At 38.9% G+C, this 27869-nt stretch overlaps 2 protein-coding genes across 5 annotated transcripts in view; one reads left to right on the forward strand and one right to left on the reverse strand.

The window, feature by feature from the left end:
• The window catches only part of LOC150061841 (uncharacterized), an 84983-nt gene that overhangs the window by 30987 nt on the left and 26127 nt on the right, over positions 1–27869 (forward strand). For both annotated transcript variants that reach the window (XR_016535954.1, XR_016535955.1), the window contains exon 5: positions 2958–3036. The gene's annotated coding sequence lies outside the window, so the exon portion shown is untranslated. The remainder of the gene's footprint in view (positions 1–2957; positions 3037–27869) is intronic.
• Positions 393–19357, reverse strand: C6H1orf185 (chromosome 6 C1orf185 homolog). Of its 3 annotated transcripts, none has more exons than XM_090334868.1 (6): positions 19275–19357; positions 13126–13231; positions 10794–10929; positions 6783–6819; positions 3141–3496; positions 393–789 (listed from the first exon to the last, which is right to left on the reverse strand). In XM_090334868.1, the coding sequence occupies exons 1-6, from the start codon at positions 19288–19290 to the stop codon at positions 754–756; spliced, it is 687 nt and encodes a 228-aa protein (XP_090190994.1). In that variant the 5' UTR covers positions 19291–19357; the 3' UTR covers positions 393–753. The 3 variants fall into 3 exon arrangements, with proteins under 3 accessions (XP_090190994.1, XP_090190996.1, XP_090190995.1); XM_090334870.1 differs by having other exon boundaries at positions 3075–3496; XM_090334869.1 differs by lacking the exon at positions 19275–19357 and adding an exon at positions 19146–19264.

Consider the following 27869-nt stretch of genomic DNA (forward strand, 5'->3'; position numbering starts at 1 on the left):
CCCAAGCCCCACTTCCCATTTTTTTTTTTTTTTTGCCAGTCCTGGGCTTGAGCTCAGGGCCTGAGCACTGTCCTTGGACTTTCTCAAGGCTAGAGCTCTACCACTTGAGCCTCAGCATCACTTCCAGGAATTGAACCCGGGTCTTCGTGCATGCTAGGCAAGCACTCTACCACTAGGCCAAACTCCCGGCCCCACTTCCCATTTTCTAGAGGTTAATTGGAGAAAAAGTGTCAGGTCCTTCAGTGCCCAAGCTCCTTCAGATCTTAGCCTCCTGAGTAGCTAGGATTATAGGCATGAGCCACCACGCCTGGCTGGATTTTTCTTAATAGTATATTAAACTGACATGCAATAAATATGAACATTACTCATTTTTATTTTAACTATCCCCTAATTTGAGTAGAGGAGATCCTTTGAGCTGGCTCAGGTGTCTCTTTGACATGGTTCTAGAAATTTATAAGTTTTCTGTTAGCTACTAGTATTGTAGACCTTTCTGTTTCTAGATGGGGAAACGGAGCATGTTATTCCTTTTGAGTTGTACTTCCCATTGCCTTCATTTAGCTTCAGATAATTTCACATTGGAAAGCAGGAAGCCGAGAAACTGGTGGGCCCTGCCGTGTGGTGTTCTGCTTCCACAGTACACAGCCATGTCTGCATGAACTCTGCCCCTCAGCCTCTCGCTGTCATTTGGTGCTCTTGGTTTTAGTGCTCCTCACAGACCTGGGGCTGGCTTAGAGGTGGAGAGAAGAGATTTGCTCAGAACCTATCGTGCACTGTGGAAGCGGCCAGGTGCTGTAAAACAGAAAAGTTAAATATGCCAATTCTTTTTAGTATTTCATGGGTCAGAAATGATAAGTCATATAACGTTATTGTCTTATTATAATAGGTATAATTTTTCTTTTGGGGAGGTATGAGTAGATCTTAGTCTGAGAAATATGAGCTTAAAACATAGTAGGCCAGGAGTTTGGCCTAGTGGTAGAGTTCTTGCCTAGCATGCACAAAGACCTGGGTTCAATTCCTTGGTACCACATACACAGAAAAAGCCGAAAGTGGTGCTCTGGCTCCAGTGGTAGGGTTCTAGCCTTGAGAAAACTCAGGGACAGTGTTCAGGCCCTGAGCTCAAGCCCAGGACTGGCAAAAAAACAAAACACAAAAACAAAAAAACAAGAAAAAAAACCCATAATACTATACTTTGTTAATCATTTTTCCTTAGGAAGCAGAAAAAAAGAGAAAAGATTATATGGTATGTGTCAGAAATCACTTAGAACTATAAATAAAACATTTGACTAAAGGTCTTTGGTTAGATGATTAGAGAGAAACTCTGACTCACTTAGCTTGAGCCAGGTGCTTTTTTTTTTGCCAGTCCTGGGCTTGGGTTCAGGGCCTGAGCACTGTCCTTGGACTTTCTCAAGGCTAGCACTCTACCACTTGAGCCTCAGCATCACTTCCAGCTTTTTTAGTATGTGGTACCGAATCAACCCAGGGCTTCATGCATGCTAAGGGAGCACTCTATCACTAGGCTACACTCCTGGCCTCAAGCCAGGTGCTTCTGAATCATTTAATCATGAATGATGATTTGGGGGCCATTATGAGAAACATAGGAAAGAAGAAAATTATTTTCTGGATTGTTTATGGTTTATTGTTTATAGGCTTTCCTATAACAGCAAATTTATATAACTAAAAATCTGACAAGATTCAAAAGAGAAGTGATTTATATATTTCAAATTCAGAAAAAAAATTAACAATGGGGCCAGGAGTATAGCCTAGTGTAAAGTACATGAAGCCCTGGGTTCAATTCTTCAGTTCAATTCCTCAGGACCACATACTCAGAAAAAGCCAGAAATGGTGCTGTGGCTCAAGTGGTAGGACACTAGCCTTGGGAAAAAAATGTCCAAGGACAGTGTCTAGGCCCTGAGTTCAAGCCCCAGGACTGGCAAAAGAAAAAAGAAAGTCAACAAAGGTTTTCCACCTATCCTTGTTCACATTGAAATAAAATTGAAACGGTCTAAAGAAATGCTGTCTGGATGTTTTGTTTAAAAATAAATCTAGAGGGCTGGGAGTTTGGCCTAGTGGTAAGAGTGCTTGCCTAGCATGCACGAAGACCCGTGTTTGATTCCTTGGTACCACATACTTAGAAGAAGCCAGAAGTGGTGCTAAGGCTCAAGTGGTAGAGCTCTAGCCTTGAGAAAATTCCAAGGACAGTCCTCAGGCCCTGACTGGCAAAAATAAAAATAAAGAATAAATAAATCTAGGACTGGAAGCATTGCCTAGTAGAAGAGTGCTCATCTAGCACAGCCCTAAGTTCAATTCATTGGTTCCACATATACAGAAAATCTAGAAAGGGCTTTGTGGCTCAAGTGGCAGAGTGCTAGCCTTAAGCAAAAAGTTTCTAAGGACAGTGCCCAGGCCCCTGAGTTCAAGCCCCAGGACTGGAAAAAAAAAATAAATCTAGGCTGGAGATTTTTTTTTTTTTTTTTTTTTTTTGCCAGTCCTGGGCTTGAGCTCAGGGGCCTGAGCACTGTCCTTGGACTTGAGCCTCAGCACCACTTCCGGCTTTTTTCTATATATGTAGTACCGAGGAATCGAACCTGGGTCTTCGTGCATGCTAGGCAAGCATTCTACCACTAGGCCAAACCCCCGGCCCCTAGGCTGGAGATTTTTTTTACACCAAAATTTTTTATTGTAATAGAAGAGTTCCATTATATTCACCAGATAGAGGGTGCATTACTTCACATACATTGATACCCCTTCTTATGTTTTTGTCCTCATTTCCCCCCCACCTCCTCCCCTCATCTTGTTAACCCCTCCTCCCTTTTCTGTTACAAATAAACATATATACAATATACCAGATAACAAGGTAAGAAGATAACATCTTCTATGTTGAAATATGTTTTTCTGAATTTTTATTTGATGAAACACAAGGGAATCAAGTTTAATGCTATAATACTATCTCTTCTCAGTTATATTTTTAGAAATAAGAACCAGAAAGGGCAGTAGAACAACTCCATGGTGCAGAACAAGATAAGCAATATTAACAAGGTAGGAGACTTAGAAGTTGATAATTCAGTTTTAATTACCTAATTTCAAGGTTTCAAAAGAAAACAATGTGTCATTCGATATTATGTTAAGTTTTAAATATTGACCTCTGTGTTTCTTCCTGAAAATATTTCCTTAATATGGCCACCATTTTGGTCATCATATAGAATTGTGTTGCCTTCATTTTCAGTATATTCTTCTAATGAAATGGTTGACAAGTATGAAAAGACTTTTTCCACAAGGGGTTCGGTGAGTGAAGACTTTGGAGAATTCCTTTTTGCTAAAGAATCATCAGAAAACCAGTCATCAGCTGCTTCTAGACTTTGGCTACAATAAGAATTGGATGGTACGGTTGATACGCTTATTGCAACACTGCTGCCGTTAGTTGCTGAGCTGGTCTCTGTGTGCCGGCAGACATTTTTTGTTGTTTGGTGGGAGTCATCTTTAGGGCAATTTTCAGTTGCTGTAAAAAAAAAAAAATTACATGTTAAAGAGCCAGGTTGTTTTTTTTTTTGCCAGTCCTAGGGATTGAACTCAGGGCCTGAGCATTGTCCTTGGGCTTTCCTCAAGGCTAGCACTTTACCTCTTGAGCCACAGCACCATTGCTGGCTTTTTCTGTGTATGTGATACCAAGGAATCCAACCCAGGGCTTCATATATGCTAGACAACCAAGTTTCCACTAGACCACATTCTCAGCCCCCAAATCTTAATTATATATAACAATGTAGCTTTAAAAAACTTAACACCTTTTTAGGGACGTATGGGCAAGATAATGTTAAAATCTAAATGTTGAGTTGCTTTTCTCTGCACAATATTAACAGAGAACTAATGATGCTGCATGGTAGAAAAGTCTATGCTAAATAAAACCAACTTGTTTTGGCAGGAAAAGATTACAAATACACTAAAAACTTCAGTTCTGGGATGGTCATTAAAGGTGATACACAAAGCCAGGCACTCCGGTGCTTCATGCCTGTAATCATAGCTACACAGGAGGCTGAGAGCTGAGGATCATGGTTCAAAGCTAGGCTGAGCACAAAAGTCCAAGAGACTCTTATCTCCAAATGACTGCCAGAAAACCAGAAGTGAAGCTGTGGCTCAAGTGGTAGAGCACTAGCCCCCACTTTTTTTGTCGGTTATAGGACTTGAACTCTGGGCCTGGGACTCTTCAGCCCTACCCCTTGAGCCACTGCACTACTCCCGGTTTTCTGGTGGTTAATTGGAGATAAGAGTCTCACTTAGTGAGACTTTAGTGTCCCAGTTGGCTTTGAACCTTGATCCTCAGATCTCAGCCTCCTGAGTAGCTAGAATTACAGATGTGAGCCACTGCTCCTATCATCGAGCAGTAGCCTTGAGCTGAAGAGCTCAGGGGCAGTGCCAAGCTGAATTCAAGTCCCACAACTGACCAAAAAAAAAAAGATATATAAATATAACTTAATATTAACTTTTTTTTTTTTTAAAGCCTAACCAGCCTCCTTTGGCTCACGCCTATACTCAGGGGCCTGAGATCTAAGGATCACAGTTCAAAGCCAGCCTGGGCACGAGAGAGTCTGTGAAATTCATCTTCTATTAACAACCAGCAAACCAGAATTGGTGCTGTGGCTCAAAGAGTAGAGCAGGAGCTTGAGCTGAAGAGCTGAGGGACTGTGAGAAGAGCTGATGGGTTAGCCCTGTAGCGATGCACTTGTAATATACATTTTCATATCCCCTTGTAGTTTGCCCTATTACGATATCTCATTTTCTTTCTTTTTTTCTTTTTCTTTTTCTTTTTTTTTTTGTGGGTCATGGAGCTTGAACTTGGCCTGGGCGCTGTCCCTGAGCTCTTCAGCTCAAGACTACTGCCCTACCCTCAAGCCAAGCCTTCAAGCTAAGCCTGGCTTTCTAGAGGTTGATTGGAGATAAGAGTTTCAGGTTCTTTGGTGCTTGGGCTGGCTTTGAATCTTGATTCTTAGATCTTAGCCTCCTGAGTAGCTAGAATTACAGGCATAAGCCACTGCGCTGGCTCATTTTCTCAATATTTTTGTGTGTGTATACTCAATAATTTTTGAGGTAGGTATTAACACCATTCTACAAAAGAAGAAAATGAGACTTAGAGAAATGACTCATCAAAAATTGGATATGAGTGCATTTCAAGAAGAGGGAAAGGTTGGGTACAAGTGGCTCATGAATGTAATCCTTGCTACTCAGGAGACTGAGATCTGAGGATGGTGGTTCAAAGCCAACCCCAGGCAAAAATGTCTGTGAGATTCTTATCTCCAATTAGCCACCAGAAAACTTGAAGTGAAACTGAGGCTCAAAGTGGTAGAGTGCTGTTCTTGAGCAAAAGAATTCAGGTACAGGCCCTAACTTCAAGCCCTATGACAGAAGAAAAACAAAACCAACAACAAAGAATAAAAAGGAAAGAAGGGGAAGATAGTGACAGAGGTGGTGACATTAATTGGAATATTGTAAATTTGTGGAAATTATTGAAATTTCCTGCTGGGCACTGATGGTTGCTCACTCCTGCAATGCTAGCTGCGAAGGAGGCTGAGTTCTGAGGACCATGATTTGAAGCTAGCTGGGGCAGCAAAGTCCCTGAGACTCATCTCAGATAACCACCAAAAAGTTGGAAGTGGAGATGTGGCTCAAGTGGTAAACACTAGCCTTGAGCACAAGAGCTTAGGGCAGTGCCCAAGCCCTAAGTTTAACCCCCAGGACCAACACTGGAAAAAAAAAATAGAGACATTCTGTCTTCCTCATATAACTAATTTAAACTAATAAAAAATTCACTTTGACCCAAATATATTTACTCTGTTTCATGCTTTTCCCATTAGAGTACTTAGGCTCCAAATTAAATATCTAAAAATATTAAGTTTTAAAAACCATTACATAATTCTCTAAAATAAATACTATACAATCCACTTTGACACATTTTACATGTCTTAAAACTCTCTGTATATCTATCTATCTTTTTTTTTTTTTTTGTGGGTCATGGGGCTAGAACTGGGCCTGGGCTTTGTCCCTGAGTTCTTCAGCTCAACCTGCCCCTGGGCCTGGGTGTTGTCCCTGAGCTCTTCGGCTCTTGACTACCATCCTACGCTTGAGCCCCACTTACCATTTTCTAGAGGTTAATTGGAGATAAGAGTCTCAGGTCCTTTTATGCCCAGGCTGGCTTTGAATCTTGATCCTCAGATCTCAGCCTCCTGAGTAGCTAGGATTATAGGCATGAGCCACCACATCTGGTACTTCTGGCTTTTTCTATGATTAGTTGGAGATTAATTGGAGTCTTACATACTTTCTTGTCTGGGATGGCTTTGAACGATAATCCTCAGATCTCAGCCTCCAGAGTAGCTAGGATTACAGCTGTTGAGTCACTAGTCCCAGCTTATATTCAGCGTTTCTAAAATTATGTTTCCAGGTACTAAGATATAACACACAATATCTAAAGGGTTCCATAAAAACTCAGATTTTTGTTTTGTTTTATTTTTGTTTTGTCTTATTGACTTTTCATTTTACCCTCCCACAGTACTGCAAAGCATGCTGTAAAATAACTTTGTTTTAATAGGAAACAAAATAAAATAGGAAACAAAAACAAAAATTCATGTTTTAAGACATAACATTGCAAATTTTGTTTTAAAACTTAGAACTTCATCCACACACTAATGAACTAACATTTCTATTGAATTTTAATGGCAATTAAAATACTTAAATAACATTTTAGGATAACCACTTGATTGTTCAAAGACTTCTATCTCGTTATTAAGGAAAAATACCTTTTATACGTTCTGCTTCTTTTTTCCTTTGCTCCTCCTACATAAAAAATACTTAAGATGAGTTTACAATTTCTCTTTTGACATATATATTTATATAATGGATCAAATAATAAATGGTAACATGATAAAAATATTTTTTTGCCAGTCCTGGGCCTTGAACTCAGGGCCTGCTCATTGTTCTTGTGCTCAAGGCTAGAGCTCTACTAGCCACAGCACCACTTCTGGCCTTTTTTTTTTTCTTTCTGTGCATGTGGTACTGGGGAATCAAACCTGGGTCTAGGCAAGCACTCTACCACTAGGCCAAACTCCTGGCCCAACAACATGATAATTTTTTTTTTTTTTGGCCAGTCCTGGGCTTGAGCTCAGGGCCTTAGCACTGTCCTTGGACTTTCTCAAGGCTAGAGCTCTACCACTTGAGCCTCAGCACCACTTCTGGCTTTTTGCTATGTATGTAGGGTACCGAGGAATCGAACCCGGGTCTTCGTGCATGCTAGGCAAGCACTCTACCACTAGGCCAAACTCCCAGCTCCTATGATAAATTTTTTATGGGAATATTTTTAATGCGATGTAAATTTCTTTTGCCAAAATAACTTGACAGAGAATGAAAAAATATTTGAAAAGAATTTGGGTTGCTCAAGAAGGGAATAAAATGTGTGAAATATGGTTCACACGAGATATTGCCTTCACTAAATTAGACTAAATGTTCTACCAAATGGCTGAACAAATGGCCAAATGGTCAGAACTAGAGAGAGCTAAAAAGTTCAGTAGAATTCTTAGATTTACTCATTTATCTAATTAGTTGGCTAGCAAGCTAAGCAGAGTGAATTTTAACCTTTACAAAATTAGGAATAGTCTTTCTGTTGGTGGTGATATTTGTGGGGCTTGAACCTTTTGCTCAAGGCTAGTCCTTTCCCACTTTGAGCCACAGCTGTACTTCTGGTTTTCTGGTGATTAATTGGAGCCAGTCTGGGCTGGCTTTGAATCACAATCCTCAGATCTCAGCCTCCTGAGTAGCTAGGGTTACAGGGGGAAACCCCAGTGCCCAGCCAAAATATTCTTTTTTTAAAATGAAAGATTTTATTAACACTGATTTTTGCATCATATTTCAAATGTCATGTTTAACAAACAAGTATTTAGTATTCTTTTAATGCAAATCAAACATTGCTTAAAACAACACATTTTACATGTGTCTGGGAAGCATAGTGGTATCAGTTCTCTAACAGTGTCAGGATTACTGGTTGTGCTTAAAGTGCTAGTTTGCGGATGTAGTCTCTGACTTTATAGAAACATTCTCTGAGAGTAGTGCTTGAAAATATGTATTATTACACACAAGTCATTATAATTCTGGTTTCCTTAGACTATTAGCTAGAAAGGCTAGTGCATAGGATGCTTGGGAGGTAGTGGGTTAAGATGAATACAAGAATATTTTTCTCGGGCCGGGAGTTTGGCCTAGTGGTAGGGTGCCTGCCTAGCAAGCAGGAAAACCTGGGTTTGATTCCTCAGTACCATATATATGGAAAAAAAAAAAAGAGTATCTTTCTCTTCTGTTCTGGGAGAAAAAAAAATGTTTTCTGTGTTGATTTTTGTTTTTTTCCAGGAAAGATTAGGTTACCTGCACAAGAATAATTTTGTGTGTGTGTGTGTGTGTGTGTGTGTGTGTGTGTGTGTGTGTGATGGGGCTTGAACTCTGGGCCTGGGGGCTGTCTCTGAGCTTTTCAGATCAAGGCTATTTCCCTACCCTTGAGCCCCACTTCCCATTTTCTAGTGATTAATTGAAGATAAGAGTACCTGCCCTGGCTTTGAACCATGATCCTCAGATCTCAGCCTCCTGAGTAGCTAGGATTACAGGCATGAGTTACTGCACCCAGCTATAAATAAATATTTTAGGATATATGTATGCATTCTAACACATATGCACTTTTTTGGAAAATAAATTTTTGTCACTGCATTTTTTTTCCGGTACTGAGGTTTGAACTCAGGGCCTCACATTTCCTTGGTTTGCTTGCTCACAGCTGGTTTTCTATCAATTGAGACATATACTTCCACCCTGGCATTGTGTTGGTTAATTGGAGATAAGCATTTCATGGACCTTTCTTCTGGGGCTGAATCCTCTGAATCTCAGTCCCCTGAGTAGCTAAGATTACAGAAAGCGAGCCTCACTTTCATCTTGTATTAATAAATGGTAGTGTGGTATCCTGAACTTGCTTGGATTTAGGACCAATTTCTTTTGTAATTCCTACATAAATTACATTAGAATATTGCTTCTTAGAATTTAAGGTGCTTTTGAATTGCTTTGGGAGCTTGTGAAAATGAAGGTTTTTAGTAGGCCTAAGGAGGGATCTGGTTCTGAGATGCTGCATTGCTAACTGGCTTCCCAAGGTGATACTAGTATTACTGGCCTGGACAGAGGAATGTGACCCTAGACTGATTAAAATTTTACCATGAAGAGAATAACATGTTATGTATAAATATGTAGAATATTTTTTAGACTTTTAATCCACTTCTAGAAATGTATTATGCCAAGTAAATAATTTTGGTTTTGTTTAGCATTCTTAAGCCCTAGAATTAAAAATTCCAAGAATAAATACACATGGATTATGATACATAGATGTTCATATAACATTCTTTTACCTATTAAGATGCTGGTCATTTTCACCATAGAGATTGCCTACTTTCTGTCTGTTGAATGTATATTCCTTTCCTAATAAACTTCCCTATCACTTTCACTGCGTGTCATGTCTTGACTGAATTCTTGCTGGAACATATTTTGGTGACATGGCTTGGATCTCTTTTTATGTATGACTTGGTGAGAACATGCCTATTTCTTTGGCTCTGTAAGTACTTTTCTACTCTTTGAACTCGGACTGCTTTCTATTTGCTATTTTTTTTTTTTTTGCCAGTCCTGGGCTTGAGCTCAGGGCCTGAGCACTGTCCATGGACTTTCTCAAGGCTAGAGCTCTACCACTTGAGCCTCAGCACCACTTCCGGCTTTTTTCTATGTATGTGGTACCAAGGAATCGAACCCGGGTCTTCATGCATGCTAGGCAAGCACTTGAACCACTAGGCCAAACTCCCGGCCCCTCGGACTGCTTTCTTTTCCTCACCATTAATACCTTCAGGTGGCTGGTCATGTCTCTGATCTCTTCAGTTCAAGGCTCTACCACCTGAGCCACAGCACCACTTCCCATTTTCTGATGGTGAATTGGAAAAAAGAGTCTCACCGGCTTTTGGTGCCCAGGATGGCTTTGCACCATGATTCCCCAGAGCTCAGCCTCTTGAGTAGCTAGGATTACAGGGGTATGCCAGCGTGCCCAGCTTCTTCTGTACTTCTGAGGTCCTATTTTTGGTATTGTTTCAGTGTCTGGTGGGCCCTGATGCATTTGTGTCTCTTAGCATGCTGGAGACCAAAGGAGAGAGAGGTGGGAGCCCTGCCTACCACAACACTTGTAGTGTTCTGAGTTTAAGAATGGCTCATCTGTTGGGACACCATCTTGCTGTCCATCATGACCCCAGAAAGGGGCAGCTTCTGGATTCTCTACGTTTTTTATACTATGTATCTCAAAATTAGGGTCCTATCTTGCTGTGCCCAATGGCATCTAGAACTTGGGAATATAAAAGATGATTAGACTATTGTCAAGCTTGATTAAATTTTCAATTCATTGCTTTAGGTAGGTTACCTGAGTTTCTCTTCTCTCTAAAGTTGTTTCCTCTGACCTGATAATTTTGCTTTCCATTTTGCATATGCTATTACCTCCATCCCTGTAACAATCTTAATAGATGAATGCAAGTTCTTGGTCTAGAGAAATGAGAAATCATCTCTGGACAGAGTGTATTTTCATTTAACTTTTCAGTATTCTTAAGAGTGTAGACTCTAATTTAAAAATTAAATTGGGCTTTATACTATTTTTACCCAAATAACAGTATATATCCCATCTTTCAAATATAAAGACAATAATTTTAATTACATGGTATTGCAAATATTTAAAAAGTGCTATAATTATTACACTGTACCTGTAATTGGAATTTTCCGGTATGAAAATTTCGAGAAATAAAAACACACTGAGATTGAGACTTAAGTTTTCCTTTCTGTGATCTTTGCTTGACTTTCTCATGGGTGCCTTTGTACTTTGAATTTTGAAATATTTCCCTGAAAAATGTGTTATAGAAAATATTATTAAACATGAATTAGATTATAAACTAATTATTCATAAATATTTATAAAAAAGGTTTAAAGGTATTTAATACAGGCATTTATAAATAAAGGTTTTAAACAATATAGGGAACTTCTTTTTTTTGTGGGGTTATAGGGCTTGAACTCGGCCAGGGTGCTGTCCCTGAGCTCAATGCTACCATCCTGGCCCTGGGCCTGGGCGTCCCTGAGCTCTTCTGCTCAAGGCTACCACCTTACCCTTGAGCCAAGCCCCACTTCCTGTTTTCTAGAGGTTAATTGGAGATAAAGAGTCTCAGGTCCTTTTGTGCCTGGGCTGGCTTTGAACCTTGATCCTCAGATCTCAGCTTCCTGCATAGCTAGGATACAGACGTGAGCCACTGCGCCTGTCCAGGGAACTTATTTTTAAAGCAGGCTTCCATTTATACACTCCTTTTTCATAGGTTATATTTTGTTATCTATGTTAGTCATAGAGTATAAATTAAGATACTTAAGGTAAATTAAGATACAGTTTGAATATTAACCATGAGCCACTGATATGATTTTTCTGGTTATGAGATACTTAACTGTAATGTTAATGAATCTTTTCATAAATTTATCTTTAAGTACAAGGATCTGGAAGCCAGATTAAGACAATTTAGGAGACACAAAGCAAGAAGGAGAATGTGACAAGAACTTGGGAAGTATGCATGGGTAGAGTATGCTGAGTATTTAAAATCATGTCATTTAATCTTTCTCTTAAAAGCAGTAGAAGTCCTTTAAAATAAATTAAAAAGGAGGATACGGTGACTTGATCAAATTTGCCTTGGGTAATATCTGAAATAGGAATACAATGTTGAGTTAGGGATCAGCTGTAACTCCTAGTGCAGTACTATAGTCAAATAGAGCTTGACAGTGGTTAATAGAGAGTGCTTTCCTCGAAAACTGAGGCTTTGAATTCAAATGCCAGTACTTTCCTACTACAGAAGACTGAGTAGATATGAGTGAATTATAAGATAAAATAAACAGTACTTGGTGGTAGTTCAAATATAATGGGGCTGGGAAAGAGTGTAATCAAGAATGTATTTAGGGTTGGGAGTTTGGCTAGTGGTAGAGTGCTTGTCTAGCATGCACAAAGACCCAGGTTCGATTCCTTAGTACCACATACATAGAAAAAAAGCCAGGAATGTGATGCTGTGGCTCAAGCAATAGAGCTCTAGCCTTGAGAAAGTCCAAGACAGTGCTCAGGCCCTGAGCCCAAGCCCAGGACTGGCAAAAAGAAAAAAAAAAAAAGAAAAAAGAAAAGAAAGAATGTATTTAGTTGAGCACGGTGGCTCACGCCTGCAATCCTAGCTTCTTAGGAAGCTGAGATCTGAAGATCAAGGTTCAAAGCCAAGCCCAGGCACTAAAGGACCTAAAACTTATAGCTACAATTAACTTCTAGAAAACCGGAAGTGGTGGTTAACTCAAGGGTAGGGCAGTAGCCTTGAGGGTAGGGCAGTAGCCTTGAGCTGAAGAGCTTAGGGACAGTGCCCAGGCCTAATTCAAGCCCCATGACCCACCCCCCCACACACCAAAAAAGGGGGTGTGGACACATGATTCAAGTTGAGCATCTGTCTAGCAAGCATAAGGCCCTGAGTTTAAAACCCAGAACCACACACACATGCACAAGCACATACACACACACACACAAACACACACATACACACACAAACACACACATACACACACAAACTTACTCATGCACACATACAGTACATATAGATTGCTTTATATTATTATAGTTTGTCTTTCAAGCTGTTTAAAACACATAAAGCCTTCCCTTCCTAGCCAAAGGGTCTACAAATTTCAGACTACAGAATCATTATGATTATAGTTATTTATGTTTAACATTGTTTGGGAAAGACCTTCATTGGCATTCTGTTAAAAAAAAAAATACTTAAGCTGGTTGCTGGTAGCTCACACCTGTAATCCTAGCTACTCCAGAGACAGATCTAAGGATTCCAGTGTGAAACCAGCCCAAGCAAGAAAGTTCATGACTCATCTCCAGTTAATCACAGGAAAAGCCAGAAGTGGTGCTTTGGCTCAACTGGTAGAATGCTAGCCTTGAGCAAAGAGGAGCTCAGGGACAGCGCTCAGATCCAAAGTTCAAGCCCTAGAACAACAACAACAAAGCAACTCTCTAATAAACCTTACCTTCTTTTGCAAATCAGGAACCACAAAGCTGATGCCAAAGCGAAGAAACCAATTCCTAAACTAACAGCACCAGCAGCCAGAAAATAGGTTAAGTGCTTAAAAAAACCTATACAAATAAATCATAAAAGATTATTTCATGTGTGAACCTTCATTCTCTAGATAAAAGTAAATAATACAGTATTTCAAATGACATAACATAGCTTAGTGCTTAGACTGAATAGAGGATTAGGAGGCTTAAATTCTACTCTTGTGCTATTCTAATGAGCTTGTAGACACTGAGCTAGATAATGACATGGGGTCTCCAACTTACATTTTTTGACCCTGCTGGCAGATTTGAAACCTAGGTTTTATTTGTTTTAATACAGCTGTCACCTCTTTCTTAATCTTTTTTTTCTATCCAAGTCAGCTATACATTTTATGTTATGTCTCTGTATGTAGACATGACCAAAGTAAAATTTCATTTTAATATTTGCATTATCAATCACTATAAGGAGGCAAATAAAAAGTAAATAACTGTCAGAAATCTTTAAGATATTATAAATCTTTGAAATGTTTTACATCTATGTTAGGATCTATGAAAGATCATGGTCAAAAGCTAAAGTAATATAAAATACTAGCATATAAATATGGAAATTGGGAAAGCCTTATAGGATGAATGAGAAATCTTAGAAATGAACTTCAAATGCAAAACTAGAACACATTCTTTGAACACAAAAAAATTACAAAAATGAAGGATACTATTGAGAAACTCAATTTCATAAAGAAATGAAACATACAAAAAAATCATGAGACAAGGAAATGTTTAAAGAATAGACAATAAGAACTAAATGACCTCCAAAAGAGAAAAATTAGAGAATAGAAAGACATGAAAAACACAATGTAAGGCCTGGAAGTGGGACTCAAATAGTAGAATGCTGAATGAGCAAGTAAGTTGAGTGAAAGAGAGGCCCTGTTCAAACCCTAGTACCACCAAAAAAAAAAAGTATGACCTAGGGTTTTTTAATGCTAAATTTTTCAATTTAAAAATTCACATTTTTTGTATGTAGTTCCATATATTTTAACAAATATAAGAAGTATTAAGGAGCCGGGAGTTTGGCCTAGTGGTAGAGTGCTTGCCTAGCATGCACGAGGACCCGGGTTCGATTCCTCGGTACCACATACATAGTAAAAAGCCAGAAATGGTGCTGAGGCTCAAGTGGTAGAGTTCTAACTCTACCACTCAGGCCCTGAGCTCAAGCCCACGACTGGCCAAAAAAAAAAAAAAAAGTATTAAGTTACCATTACAACCAGGTCACAAAGCAGTTCTACCATTCTTCCTCAAATTTTTTTCAGACTTAGCCACCAGTAATTTTCCAGAATTTCATATACATGGACTCATACAGAATGTAGTCTTTTGAGCCTTCTTTGCACACAGCGTAATTTGTTTGAGTTTCACCATTGTTGGTGAGTATATCAATAGTTTGTTTCTTTTTTTGCTGCTGAATATTACTCTTTATATTGTAACTCATTCTGCTGTTTTTTGCTTGAAAGACCTTTGAATGGTTTTCAGTTCTGAGGTGATTAGGAATAAAGTCACTGCAAAGTTACATACAGGTACATTGTTTAAACATCATTTCTTATATCATTGGGTTCCTGTAGAAAATATTCAAATTTGTAAGAAATTGACAAACTGCTGTCTAAACTGACTGCAGCACCTTGCTTTTCCATCAGTAGCATAAAATAGTTCTTGCTCATCTGAATCATCATCACTACTTGAAATTATGAGCTGGCGATAGCCATTCTAGCACATGTGTAGGGTTAGCCATCTCATAGCCTATTCTGGCTTCAAATTCACAATCCTTCTGCCTCAACTTCCTGACATTCTTTTAATAGTGTCACTTAAAATACACAGTTCTTTTATTTTGTAAATATCCAATTGGCCATTTTTTTCTATGAATTGTGCTTATGAGCTTTATCTAATAACTCTGTCACCAAGGTTTCTTTGTTTTTTTTTTTTTCATTTTTTGTTTTTGTTTTTTTTTGGTTGGTCATGGGACTTGAACTCTGGGCCTGGGCGCTTCCCCTGAGCTCTTCAGCTCAACGCTACCACTCTACCCTTTGAGCCACAGTGATACTTCCTGTTTTCTGGTGGTTAATTGGAGATAAGAGTCTCATAGACTTTAGTGCCTGGGCTGGCTTTGAACTGTAATCCTCAGATCTCAGCCTCCTGAGTAGCTTGGCTTCTTTCTTTTTTCTTTCTTTCTCTCTCTTTTTCTTTAGTTATTAACAAAATAATTTATAAATCTGTTTATTGCTATTAATAAATCCTAACATACAGATGCAACTCTTAGGCACATTGCTAAGTGAAGATCCTGAGAGCAGCACAAGAGAATCCACAGACTAGGAACTGCCCCCAAACCCATTAATAGTTGAATTAAAATACCCTAAAGCAATGGGATAGAATATAACTATGCACAACAAAATAATTTCATACACAATGTTGGACAAAAGAAGGCAAGTATAAAAATCTAATACAGGGAGGCTGGGAGTTTGGCTTGGTGGTAGAGTGCTTGCCTAGCATGCACAAAGACCTGGGTTTGATTTTTTGGTACCACATACATTAAAAAAAAAAAACCAAAAAATGAAAAAACTGGAAGCGGTGCTGTGACTCAAGTGGAAGAGTGCTAGTCTTGAGGAAAAAACTCAAGGACAGTGCTCAGGCCCTGAATTCAAACCTCAGGACTGGTAAAAAAAAAAATCTAATACAACCATCCCAACCATCCAAGGGAGTTCTGAAATGATGAATGAACTAGACTATGTCAGGCACTGTGAATAGTACTGAAACATACTTGTTCTTTAAAAACAAGTTCCATAAGTTTATATTCAATAATTTCACTCCTGCATATTGAAAGAAAATGCAAGACTTCATACCTGAAGTCCCACCTCCTTGGGGAATAGAAGTCAGGAGGATTATAGTTCAATGACATTCAGGCAAAAAATTAGTGAGACTGCATCTCAATAGATAAGCTGGGGAATGGTGGTGTGTGGCTGTTATAGTAGCTACCCAGAAGGCATAAGGAGGAAGATCATAGTATAAAGGTAGCCCAGGAAAAAAATGCATACTCTACTAAAGCAACTAGAGTGTATGATCTGAGGATTTCGGTTCAAAGCCTGCCTGGGCACAAAAGTCAGTGAGACTCATCTCCAATTAACCACTAGAAAACTTGAAGTGGCCCTGTGGCTCAAGGGGTAGAACAGAGCCAGAAGTTTGGCCTAGTGGTGGAGTGCTTGCCTATCATGCACAAAGACCCAGATTTGATTCCTCGGTGCCATATACATAGAAAAAAGCCAGAAGTGGTGCTGAGGCTCAAGTGGTAGAGTTCTAGCCTTGAGAAAGCCCAAGGACAGTGCTCAGGCCCTGAGTTCAAGCCCCAGGACTGGCAAACAAAAAGGGTGGGGGTTAGAACACTAGCCTTGAGCAAAAGAGCTCAGGTGCAGCACCCAGACCCTGAGTTAATCATGGACTCCCGAAGGGGATGTTTAAATAGATATCTTTCTTGAATTGTTCTAAGTGCTATGATAGTACCCTGTTTATATAAGACAACAGAGGCCATCTGACCCAGTACAGAAATGACTTTCTAAAGACAACACCTGGGATATATCTTACATGATAGACCTCAATTATATGATTAGACATTAACCAGCATTCAAGCCTGGTAGCAACTGGCTGGCCTTGACTTCACAATCCTCTTACCTCACATTGCCAAAAGCTGCTATTACAGCTCTCCACCACCACACCTGGCTGTCATGACTCATCTGAGAACCAACAAGAATCATCCTCTCTACTTGTAAACACATTCCAGCTGACAGTATATTCAGTGCAGGCCACTTTTACCATGTCAAAAATACAAATATTCAAAAAAAAGTTCTTTATAACTTCCAATAACTTCATTTATGCTAAGTGAAAAAGTCACTATTAACTTATCTCCCTGTCTTGTGTTTGTAACAAATTTATTTGGATTCCTTCCTGTATCTCTTATCTTTGCTTATCCTTCTTTCTTAACCTATATATCCATCCATATGTCTGCATCTGCATCTGGTTTTGGGGGGTATTTATTTCATCCTCTTTGTATCTTGCCAGATTTCATTCTTAAGATTTATGCTGTTTAGGGCTTGGAGTTTGGCCTAGTGGTAGAGTGCCTGCCTAGCATGCACGAAGACCCAGGTTCGATTCCTCGGTACCACATACATAGAAAAAGTCAGAAGTGATGTGGTGGCTTAGGGTAGAACACTAGCCTTGAGGAAAGCCCAAGGACAGTGCTCAGACCCTGAGCTCAAGCTCTGGACTGGCAAAAATAATAATAATATTTTTTAAAAAAGATTTATGCTGTTTATAGTTTGCTCAATTGAACAAAATCTGAAAAGCCATAGCTGGGAGCACTGTGGAGCAGCAGAGAAAAATCCAAAAACTATTTAAATGAGAATTATTTCTCACCTTGATAATGAAATTAAGTGAAGCTGGTGTGAAAACAGCACATAAAGATAACCATATTTTTTTTTATAGTTTATCTGTTTTGATTGGTTATAAGCCTGGATTTTTGAATGTGGAAAAGTTATGTATTATGTTGACATTTGAATTTGAATGTTCATACTTAAATAATCGGAATCATTCTGTCTCATTGAATTGTAAGAAAACACTAGAAGAATTGACTAGGAGCCGGGTATAGTGGCTCACACCTGTAATCCTGAGGATTGAGGTTCAAAGCGCCAGCCTGGGCACTAAAAAGTCTGTGAAACTCATCTCCGATTAATCACCAGAAAACTGGAAATGGCACTGTAGCTCGAGGGGTAGGACAGTAACCTTGACCTGAAGAGCTCAGGGACAGCATCCAGGTCCAGAGTTAAGTCCCATGACAGACAAAACAACAACAACAATAACAAAAAACAAAAAAACAAAAACAAAGAAAGAAAGAAATGAGTAGTCCTAGAGCATGGCCTAGTGGTAGAGTGCTTTCCTAGAATGCACAAAACCCTGGGTTCAATTCCTCAGCACCACATACACAAAAAAGCCAGAAGTAGTGGTAGAATGCTAGCCTTGAGAAAGCCCAAGCTCAGGCCCTGAGTTCAAGCCCAGGACTGGTAAAAAAAAAAAAAAAAAAAAGAAAGAGAGAAAATGAGTAACAAATGAGTCACTAAGACTCGTCTTATTAAAATTATTATTATACATACCACAGTCTCCGAAAATAATTTCTAAATTAGTAATGTAAGACATTGATCAAGGTGTATTGTATAATAAACTGACATGTTGAATTAAAACCCCTTTGTACAACTACATAAAGTTAATAAGTAACTAAGACAGGCTTTGAGATCATACGCTAGTAGAAGTGTGAAATCACATTGTAAATAACTCATGCATTAAAGAACAAACCAATGGAAAACGCATAGTACTAAACAAAAGTAACATGTAAAAATATATGTAATGACATACAATTGGAACCACATTTAAGGGAACTATGGCTTTAAGTGCATATAATAGAATAAAAATAAGAAAACAGTGAGCTTAGCATTCAAATACAAGTTGGAAAAAAACCTCACAAGACCAAGCCTCAAAAAGTAGAGAAAAGAAATAACAAAAACTAGGAATCATAAAATAAAAGAATTAAGAATCTAGGGTTGGAGGATATAGAGTGCTTGCCTATCACATGAAGAGCTGAAGATTTGATTCCTAGTACCCGCCTCCATTATCCAGACAAAGTTAGGGTTATAATAAAGATACATTTTTCTAGCAGGATTATCAAAAAATGAAGGCATCAGTAAAGAATATTAAAGACACAACATATAGATTTAATAGGTTAAAATACTTTCATTGAATTTATGCTAATATATTTTAGAATCTATAAATAAAAAGTGACTTAGAAAAAGTAACTTAAGAAGGAATAGAAAACCTAAAGGAACATGTGTGTTCAGTAATTGAATCAGTAGCTATAAAATTTCCCCCCAAAGAAAAACAGGCCCCAATAACTACAATATCTACTGTATACCCATGATTCAAGTATTTCTTATCTTATACAAGCTCTTTCAAAAAACAGAAAGAGATTGTTTGCTGTTTGTCCAAATACATTTTCCTCTTCTTCTCAGGCAAAAAGACTACACGTCCCAGTTTCCCATACCATTAGATGAAGCCATGTGCCTGAGATCTAACAATGGAATAACCTGGAAGTGATGTCATAAAAACCTCCCAAGCAGTTTTCTCCATGTTCACTCTTCCTTTGACAAATATGATCCTAGAAAATCTTTGGCAACCACATGATATCACAATAATCAATTGAACCCAATGGAAAATATAGAAAATTAGACTACATATTCTTTTCAGCTGCATGTGGTATATTATCTCATATAGAAAAGTACTTGAAAAACCAGAAAAACTTCTGGAAAAAACACATTTCTAAATAATCTATGGGCAAAAAAGGGAAAATCTCAAGGGAAAATAAAAAAGTAGCCAGACCCTAGTGGCTCATGCCTATAATCTTAGCTACTCAGGAGGCTGAGATCTGAGGATCACCGTTTGAAGCCAGCCCAGGCAAGAAACTTTGTGAGGCTTCTATCTCCAATTAACCACCAGAATACCAGAAGTAGAACTGTGGTTCAAGTGCTAGAGTGCTAGCATTGAACAGAAAAGCTCAGGATCAACACCCTGAGTTCAAACCCCAAGACTGATAAAACTGAAAAAACAAAACCCACAACACAACAAAGTATTGATAAAATGAAAGCATATCATACTTAAAAGTTGATGGAATGCCAATATAACAATACTTGGAGATATAATTGACCATGTTTTCTACAGGGAAAATTTTCTAGCTTTCTAAAATTATAAATCCCATTACTGTATTATACATTTCATGAAAAAATTGTTTTTATTCCCAATGTACTATATATCTAGATTCCCTAATTAATAGTGCATATGTATAGTCAGAAAAGCTTATATGTATAGCCAGAGAAGCTTTAGGAATAATCATCTCGTAATTTTTCCTTAGCTTTTTAAAACATAAATCCAGTGATTTTATATGAATATTTATTAAGCTATTTCTCCTGTTCTTCACTGTGGATATTCTAAACATTTTTTATTTTGGCTCAGATTTTCAATCTACTCTTAATTTCTGAGAAATAAATCAGGAAAATAATCCTCTAAAAATACTGGGATTTGGATTCATAAAAACAAACTTAACTAGAGATTAAGGATTTTTATAATTAAAACTATAAAGAACTGGGCTGGGAGTTAAGCCTAGTGGTAGAGAGCTTTCCTTAGCATGCACAAAACCCTAGGTTCTATTCCTTGGTACCACATACACAGAAAAAGCTGGAAGTGGTGCTGTGGCTCAAGTGCTAGCCTTGAGCAAAAGAAGCTCAAGGACAGTGCCAAGACCCTGGGTTCAAGTCCCAAGACTGGCAAAAACAAACAAAAAATACTGAACTGAAGAAACAGTAGAAGGCACTAGAGCAAAGGATTTCCATGCAAGCACTCTACCACTAGGACATACTCCGGGCCTCAGTTCCATGTTTTTAAATCAGCAGAATTCATATGTCAAAATGACCATATTAACAAAAGTCATATACAGCCTTAAATTTTTCATAAAAATTCCAATGACATTTTTCAAAGAAACAAAAAACTTACAAAAATTCTTGCCTCTAAGAGAGAACGTGACCCTAGAAAGCCACTTGAGCCACAGGGCCACTTCCAACCTTTTCTGTGTATGTGGAACTGAGGAATCGAACCCAGGGCTTTTTGCATGCTAGGCAAGCACTCTACCACTAGACAAGAATCTCAGGGTCTTTAGTGCCCAGGCTGGCTTTGAACCTTGATCCTCACATCACAGTCTCCTGAATAGCTAGGATTACAGGCGTGAGCTACCATGCCCGCTCAACTTTTTTTTTTTTTAATAGTACTAGGGAGCCTTGTTGAGGGACAGAGAAAAGTTGAAATGTATATTAATAAAGAACAGCAGAAGTCTGTTGATCTTCATTAATATAGTCTTCGACTGCACCTCTCAAGTCTCCTTTGAATGAATTTACCCAAGGTCTCAAAAGATGTTACAAACCAAAGATAAGCACACATCACTGTCTAAGTTCTCAAGTACTAGTTTCATTAACTTGAAAGTATGACATCGCTGAAGCCATTCTTTGCTTTTCTTCATGCAGTTGTAGCATCCTCTGGTGGGCATAAATTTACTTTATACCTTTTGAGAAAAGCTAGTGGCACAGAAATAAAGTATAAGCAGTTTATTATTTTTTGCTATTATCCATTTCACAAAGCATCATGTTTATTATTAGATCTAAATAAATATCTCAGGAAAATGTAAACTATATAAGTATAAATAATTTTTACTACTAATAATGAGTGTTAATGTGCTAGTCTGAAAAATCTTCCATGCAAGGGGTGTGTGTGTGTGTGTTTGTTGTTCTTGCGTTCATGGCCTGGGTACTATCATTGAGCTTTTTTGTCCAAGACTGGTGCTCTACCACTTGAGCCATGGCTCAGCTTCTGGCTTTTTTGGTGCTTATTTTTTTGGAGATAAGAGACTCATGGGCTTTCTTTACCAGGCTGGATTCCAATCATGATCTTCAGGCGTCAGCCTCCTGAGTAGATAGGTTTGCAGATATGAGCCATCAGCACTTACCTGTCTATTGGAATTTTATGAGGCAAAAAGCCTCATACAAGTTAAATTCTCTAATTGAGAGTATCTTTTGACTTATCACATTTACACTTATTATCCATTCAAAAAATTTAAGCAAAATTAAGCTGGGTGCTGGTGGCTGACATCTGTAATCCTAGCTACTCAGGGGACTGAGAGCTGAAGGTTACAGTTCAAAGCTAGGCAGGAAAGTCTGGGAGACTCTTGACCCCAGTTAACTACCAGAAAACTGGAAGTGGAAGTGTGGCTTAAAGTGGTAGAGTATTAGCCTTCAGCAGTGAAGTCCTGGGCTTGAGCTCAGGGCCTGAGCACTGTCCTTGGACTTTCTCAAGGCTAGAGCTCTACCACTTGAGCCTCAGCACCACTTCCGGTTTTTTCTATGTATGTGGTACCAAGGAATCGAACCTGGGTCTTCGTGCATGCTAGGCAAGCAATCTACCACTAGGCCAAACTCCTGCCCCCCCCCCCGCCTTTTTTTTTTTTTTTTTTGCCAGTCCTGGGCTTGAGCTCAGGGCCTGAGCACTGTTCTTGGATTTTCTCAAGGCTAGAGCTCTACCACTTGAGCCTCAGCACCACTTCTGGCTTTTTTTTCTATGTATGTGGTGCCGAGGAAGCGAACCCATGTCTTCCTGCATGCTAGGCAAGCACTCTATCCCTAGGCCAAACTCCCGCCCCCCTCCCTTTATTTTGGTCTCAGCCTCCTGAGTATCTAGGATTAAAAGGTGGGAGCCAACAGCCCCCAACTTATTTTAAATATTTTTCAATTAATAATCTATATCCAGTAGGACTTGTCACAACTTCACATTGAGATCCTTTCCCTCCCCTCCCAAGGTCCTGGGGCTTGAGCTCATGGACTGGGCACTGTCCTTGGACTTTCTCAATACTAGCACTCTACCACACGAACCACAGCACTACTTCCACCTTTTTCTTTGTACATGGTACTGAGGAATCAAACCCATCTCTTTGTGCATGCTGGGCAAGCACTCCCGGCCCTTGAGATTCTTTTATATCTTTCTCCCTTTCTCAGTTAAAGCTTTTATTTAGAGGAATCTTTAGTACATACTGGACTGCCACACATGAACTGAAATGAGTTGTTTTTTTTGTATTAATATTTTTATTATGGAACCAAAGCAGTATTTTATACATTAACAGCTTATCATAAAAACATTTTATGTACAACTGCAGAGTGAAATGAGTTTTGGGCAGAGAGAAAACTACTTTCATTTTTCTTTTCTTTTCCTTTCTCTTTCTTTCCTTCCTTCCTTCCTTCCTTCCTTCCTTCCTTCCTTCCTTCCTTCCTTCCTTCCTTCCTTCCTTCCTTCCTGTCATAGGGCTTGTGTGCTGGGCCTTGGTGCTGTCCCTAAGCTCTTCAGCCTCAAAGCTAGTGTTCTACCACTTGAGCCACAGTGCTATTTCCAGTTTTCTGGTGGTTAATTGGAGATGAGTCTCATAGACTTTTGTGGCCCGGCTGGCTTTGAACTGTGATCCTCAGATCTCAGATCTCGGCCTCCTGAGTAGCTAGGATTACAGGTGTGAGTTGCCTTGCCCAGTGATGGAAAACTATTTTGATCCTTCATTTTTCTCTCAAAATAAACATGAAAGACTCACATGTTCACATTCTTTATGACCATTCTTTTACAGTAACACTGGATAAATAACATGTTTAGAAATTTTATTCTAGCACGCTAGGTGTGTTAGCTTTGCCATCGCTGTGATGAATACCCAAATTAAACAATTTAAAGGAAGAAAGAATAATATTTGCTCACAGTTTCAGTCTATGATCAGCTAGAGACATTGTGATGAGCTTGTGCCAAGGCAGACAAATCATGGCAGAAGGATTTGGTTCAGCAAAACTATTCTTCTCATGGCAGACAGGAATCAGACATGACAGAAAGGGATAAGAGTGTGAGGTCAGTGACAGCTTATTTCAGGCAGGCCCTGCTCCATAAATTTTGTAGCACCTCATAGTAGAGCATCATTAGCTTAGGACTGGATCTTCAGCACAGGAGCCTGTAGAGAACTTTCAAATGATTACACTACAGTATACTACAATTCAATACTATTAGCCCAGATAACAAAGCTGCAGAAGCACTTAACCTTCAAAAATATATAGCCTAGGGGCTGGGAGTTTTGCCTAGTGGTAGAGTAATTGCCTAGCATACACGAAGACCCAAGTTCCATTCCTCAGCACCACACACATAGAAAAAAGCCAGAAGTGGTGCTGAGGCTCAAGTGGTAGAGCTAAGGACAGTGGTCAGGCCCTAAGCTCAAGCCTAGGACTGGCAAAAAGAAAAAAAAAGGTAAAATAAGTTATTTAAATACAATTTCTATTCACAGATAAATTTTTAAAATCTCTTTCTAGTACATAATATAAATCTGATAAAGTAAAATCTTATAATTTATAAATGAAGTAAAAAAGATCTTTAGCCAGGCACAGTGGCTCATGCCTATAATCCTAGCTACTCAGGAGGCTGAGATTTGAGAATTGCAGCTCAAAACCAGCACGGGCACTAAAGTCCGTGAGACTCCAATTAACCACTAGAAAACTGGAAGTGAGGCTGTGGCTCAAGGGGTTTTGCCTTTCAATAAATGAATGCCCAGGAACAACAGAGCCAAGAGACCAGGGACTGAAACCTCTGAACATGAGCCAAGTCCTTCTGTAAGTAGTCTTCTCAGATTTTGGTCACAGCGATGGAAATCTGGATGGCATAACTAGCATGTGAGAGGACTTGCATTTGGTCACCATCCCCATAGATACCAAAGGTAATAATCCTCTGTGATTGCTTTATATAAAATACCAGGGGATTGTTTTCCTCTTTATTTTGTTGTTTAACACATAAAATAATTTTGAATGCAGAGATTTAAGTGCATCTTATTGGTTTTCATGTTCTGAATATATAGCAAACTATCTTTGAGTTAAGAAATGTTATCTAGCCAGGTGACGCTGGCTCCTGCCTGCCTGTATCCTAGCTACTCAGGAGGCTGAGACCTGAGGATCAAGGTTCAAAGCCAGCCTGGGCATCAAAGTCCATGAAACTCTTATCTCCAATTAACTGCCAGAAAACCAGAAGTGGCGCCCGTAGCTCAAAAAGTAGGGTGGTAGCCTTGAACTTTAGAGCTTAGGGACAGCACCCAGTTCCAGAGTTCAAACCCCATGACCATCTACTAAAAATGTGATTGATTTTTTTTTCATTTCTCGAAATAATGTTTGTTTTTGTCATCCTGCAAAGAGTTGGTTAAGTTTAATACTGACATGCTGAGTCATTTTTACTCTCATGAGCTTTCTTTGTTGTACTTATGAACCATGTGTCAGATTACATTATTATTAATATTTATTAAAGTATGTTGGTTAGATATTTTTTAAACTGACTCCTTTTGAAAATTAAAATTCCTGAGCCAAGTCTGGTGCACACACCTGTAATTCTAGCTACTTGGGAAATGAAGACAGGAGGATAGCGGTTCAAGGCCAGCCCACATAAAGTTAAGGAGAGCCTATTGCGAAAACAAGCTGGATATTGTGGATCCTGTTTGTAACCTTAATTACTTGGGAGGTTTGTAACCACAGGATCATAGTTAGAATGAAGCCTCAGTAAAGATAGTGCAAGACACTATGTGGAAACCACAGTAAAGGCAAAAAGGACTAGGTTATGGCTCATTGTTAAGAGTGTTTGCCTAGCAAGTGTGAGGCCTTGACTTCAATATCTAATACCTTTAAAATATTTTATGATATATAATCTAATTTTTTGTCTTTTTAAAATTTCTTACAATTCCCCAAAATAAAAGAACAGAGTTTGAGTTCTTTCTTTCTTTCTTTCTTTCTTTCTTTCTTTCTTTCTTCCTTCCTTCCTTCCTTCCTTCCTTCCTTCCTTCCTTCCTTCCTTCCCCCCTTCTTCTTCTTCCTCTTCCTCTTCTTCCTCTTTTTCCTCTTCTTCTTCTTCTTTTTTTTGGACAGTCCTGGGGCTTAAACTCAGGGCCTGAGCACTGTCCTTGGGCTTTGTCAAGGTTAGAGCTCTACCATTTGAGCCACAGCATCACTTCTGGCTTTTCCTATATATGTGGTACTGAGAAAGTGAACCTGGGTATTTGTGCATGCTAGGCAAGCACTCTACCACTAGGCCAAACTCCAGGCCCCTGTAGATTTTTTTGTTTTCTTATTATTTAGTTATGTTTGTGTGTGTGTGTGGGAGGGGGGGTCATGGAGCTCTAACTCTGGGCTTGGGTGCTGTCCCTGGGCTCTTCATCTCAAAGCTACCACCCTATCCCTTGAGTCACAGCATCACTTCCAGTTTTCTGGTGGTTAATTGGAGATAAGAGTCAGCTGGGGCTGGCTTTGAACTGCTATCCTCAGATCTCAGCCTCCTGAATAGCTAAGATTACAGGCGTGAGCCAACACACCTGGCTTATCTATTTATTTTGAAACAAGGTCTCCATATATAGCTCAGACTAGCCTTAACTCAGCATTTTCCTTGTTTTTTCTTTCTGAATATTGGGATTACAGTTATTTGCCACAATACCTTGCTCTGTATACAGGTATTTTTACTTAACCAACACTTTTTGCTTTATAGCAAAATTGTAGAAATATTTTTAAGTAAAAGGGTTTTTTTTTGCCAGTTGACTTTGGTTCATGTTGTGTTGAAACAGTCAGCTATCCTAACATCCATCAAATCATCTTCTTCCAACACTTTAATAAATTAAACTTTAAAGTGCTTTGAATTTGAAAATAGGATCTGCCCAATATAAACAGTTCAGTTTAGCACTGACATTGACTCCCTTACATCTGATCTGCAGAGCCTGAAATACAACTAGAATACAATAAAGCAGATGCTCTAAATCACAATGTTGTTCAATATTAAGTCATGATTATAATTATTATCTTGCAAATTTCTAAGAAATAGTCAAAATATAATAGGAAAATTTTTCTAAACAATTTAGTAAAGAGATTAACTATAACATGAAGTTATCTTTTGGAAGCCAGATTCCATTAGCTTAATTGGAAAAGTAATCAAAATCACCTCATTTGTCAAATGGAAGTCATGATAATACTTATCTAAGGATTGTGAGTATTAAATGAAATGATGCATCTGAAGTGCTCGGATGCAGTACTGAGCACTCTAAAGCCTTAATGAATGCTGCCTGGAATCTCCTCCCTGCTTGACTTCGCCCCGCCTCATCTCAGATCCCAACTGATTCACCTCCAAAATCATAACTGTTGCATTCTGCTCTTTGACCCAACTGTGCTTCTCTATGATTCTTATTTCAGTTTTTAGTAACATATTCTACTATAATTTTGCTTCCTGACACTTTCAAATGCTTGGCCTTTTTTTTTTCCAATTTGTGATCATTTTTTAGCTTGACTCCCAACCTACTTTTATTCCTATTCAGGATTAGACCTCATGGTCCATGAATTTAATAAAATTTCTCTCTTTTTCGCTATCTCTGTCTCTGTCTCTCTCTCTCTCTGTGTCTCTGTCTCCTTCTCTGTCTCTCTCTATCTCTCTGTTTCTATCAGTCATAGGGCTTGGACTCAGGGCCAGAACACTGTCTCTGGGCTCTTTTTGCTCAAGGTTAATCCTTTACCACTTTGAGCCACAGTCACTTCTGGTTTTCTGGTGGTTAAATGGAGATAAGGGTCTCCCATACTTTCCTGCCCAGACTGGCCATAAACCTATATAATCCTTAGAGCTCAGCTACCTGAGTAGCTAGGATTTTAACTTGTAAAGTTTTGTTTAACCTTAAAGATGTATTGATCACTGGATAAGAAGCCAAGAGACTGGATTCAAATCAAGTTCATCACTGAACTGCAAGGACAAAGCAAGAAATCCAGTCCTTCAATATAATAGACATAGAGATGATTCTTAGAAATAACTGCAATAATGTATATGGAGTATTTGCCACAGAGGATGGCATATAATTGACTCAAGCTATTTTTTATTTAATTGTACAAGCAATGATTGTATGCTCTTTATAAAACAGTCACATAAGCTGGGCCCTGGTGGCTCACGCCTGTAATCCTACCTACTCAGGAGGCTGAGATCTGAGGATCAAAGTCCAAAGCCAGCCTGGGCAGGAAAGTCT

This window comes from Megascapheus bottae, chromosome 6 (genome assembly GCF_031878675.1).
Source record: "Megascapheus bottae isolate mThoBot1 chromosome 6, mThoBot2.hap1, whole genome shotgun sequence".
Lineage (NCBI taxonomy): Eukaryota > Metazoa > Chordata > Mammalia > Rodentia > Geomyidae > Megascapheus > Megascapheus bottae.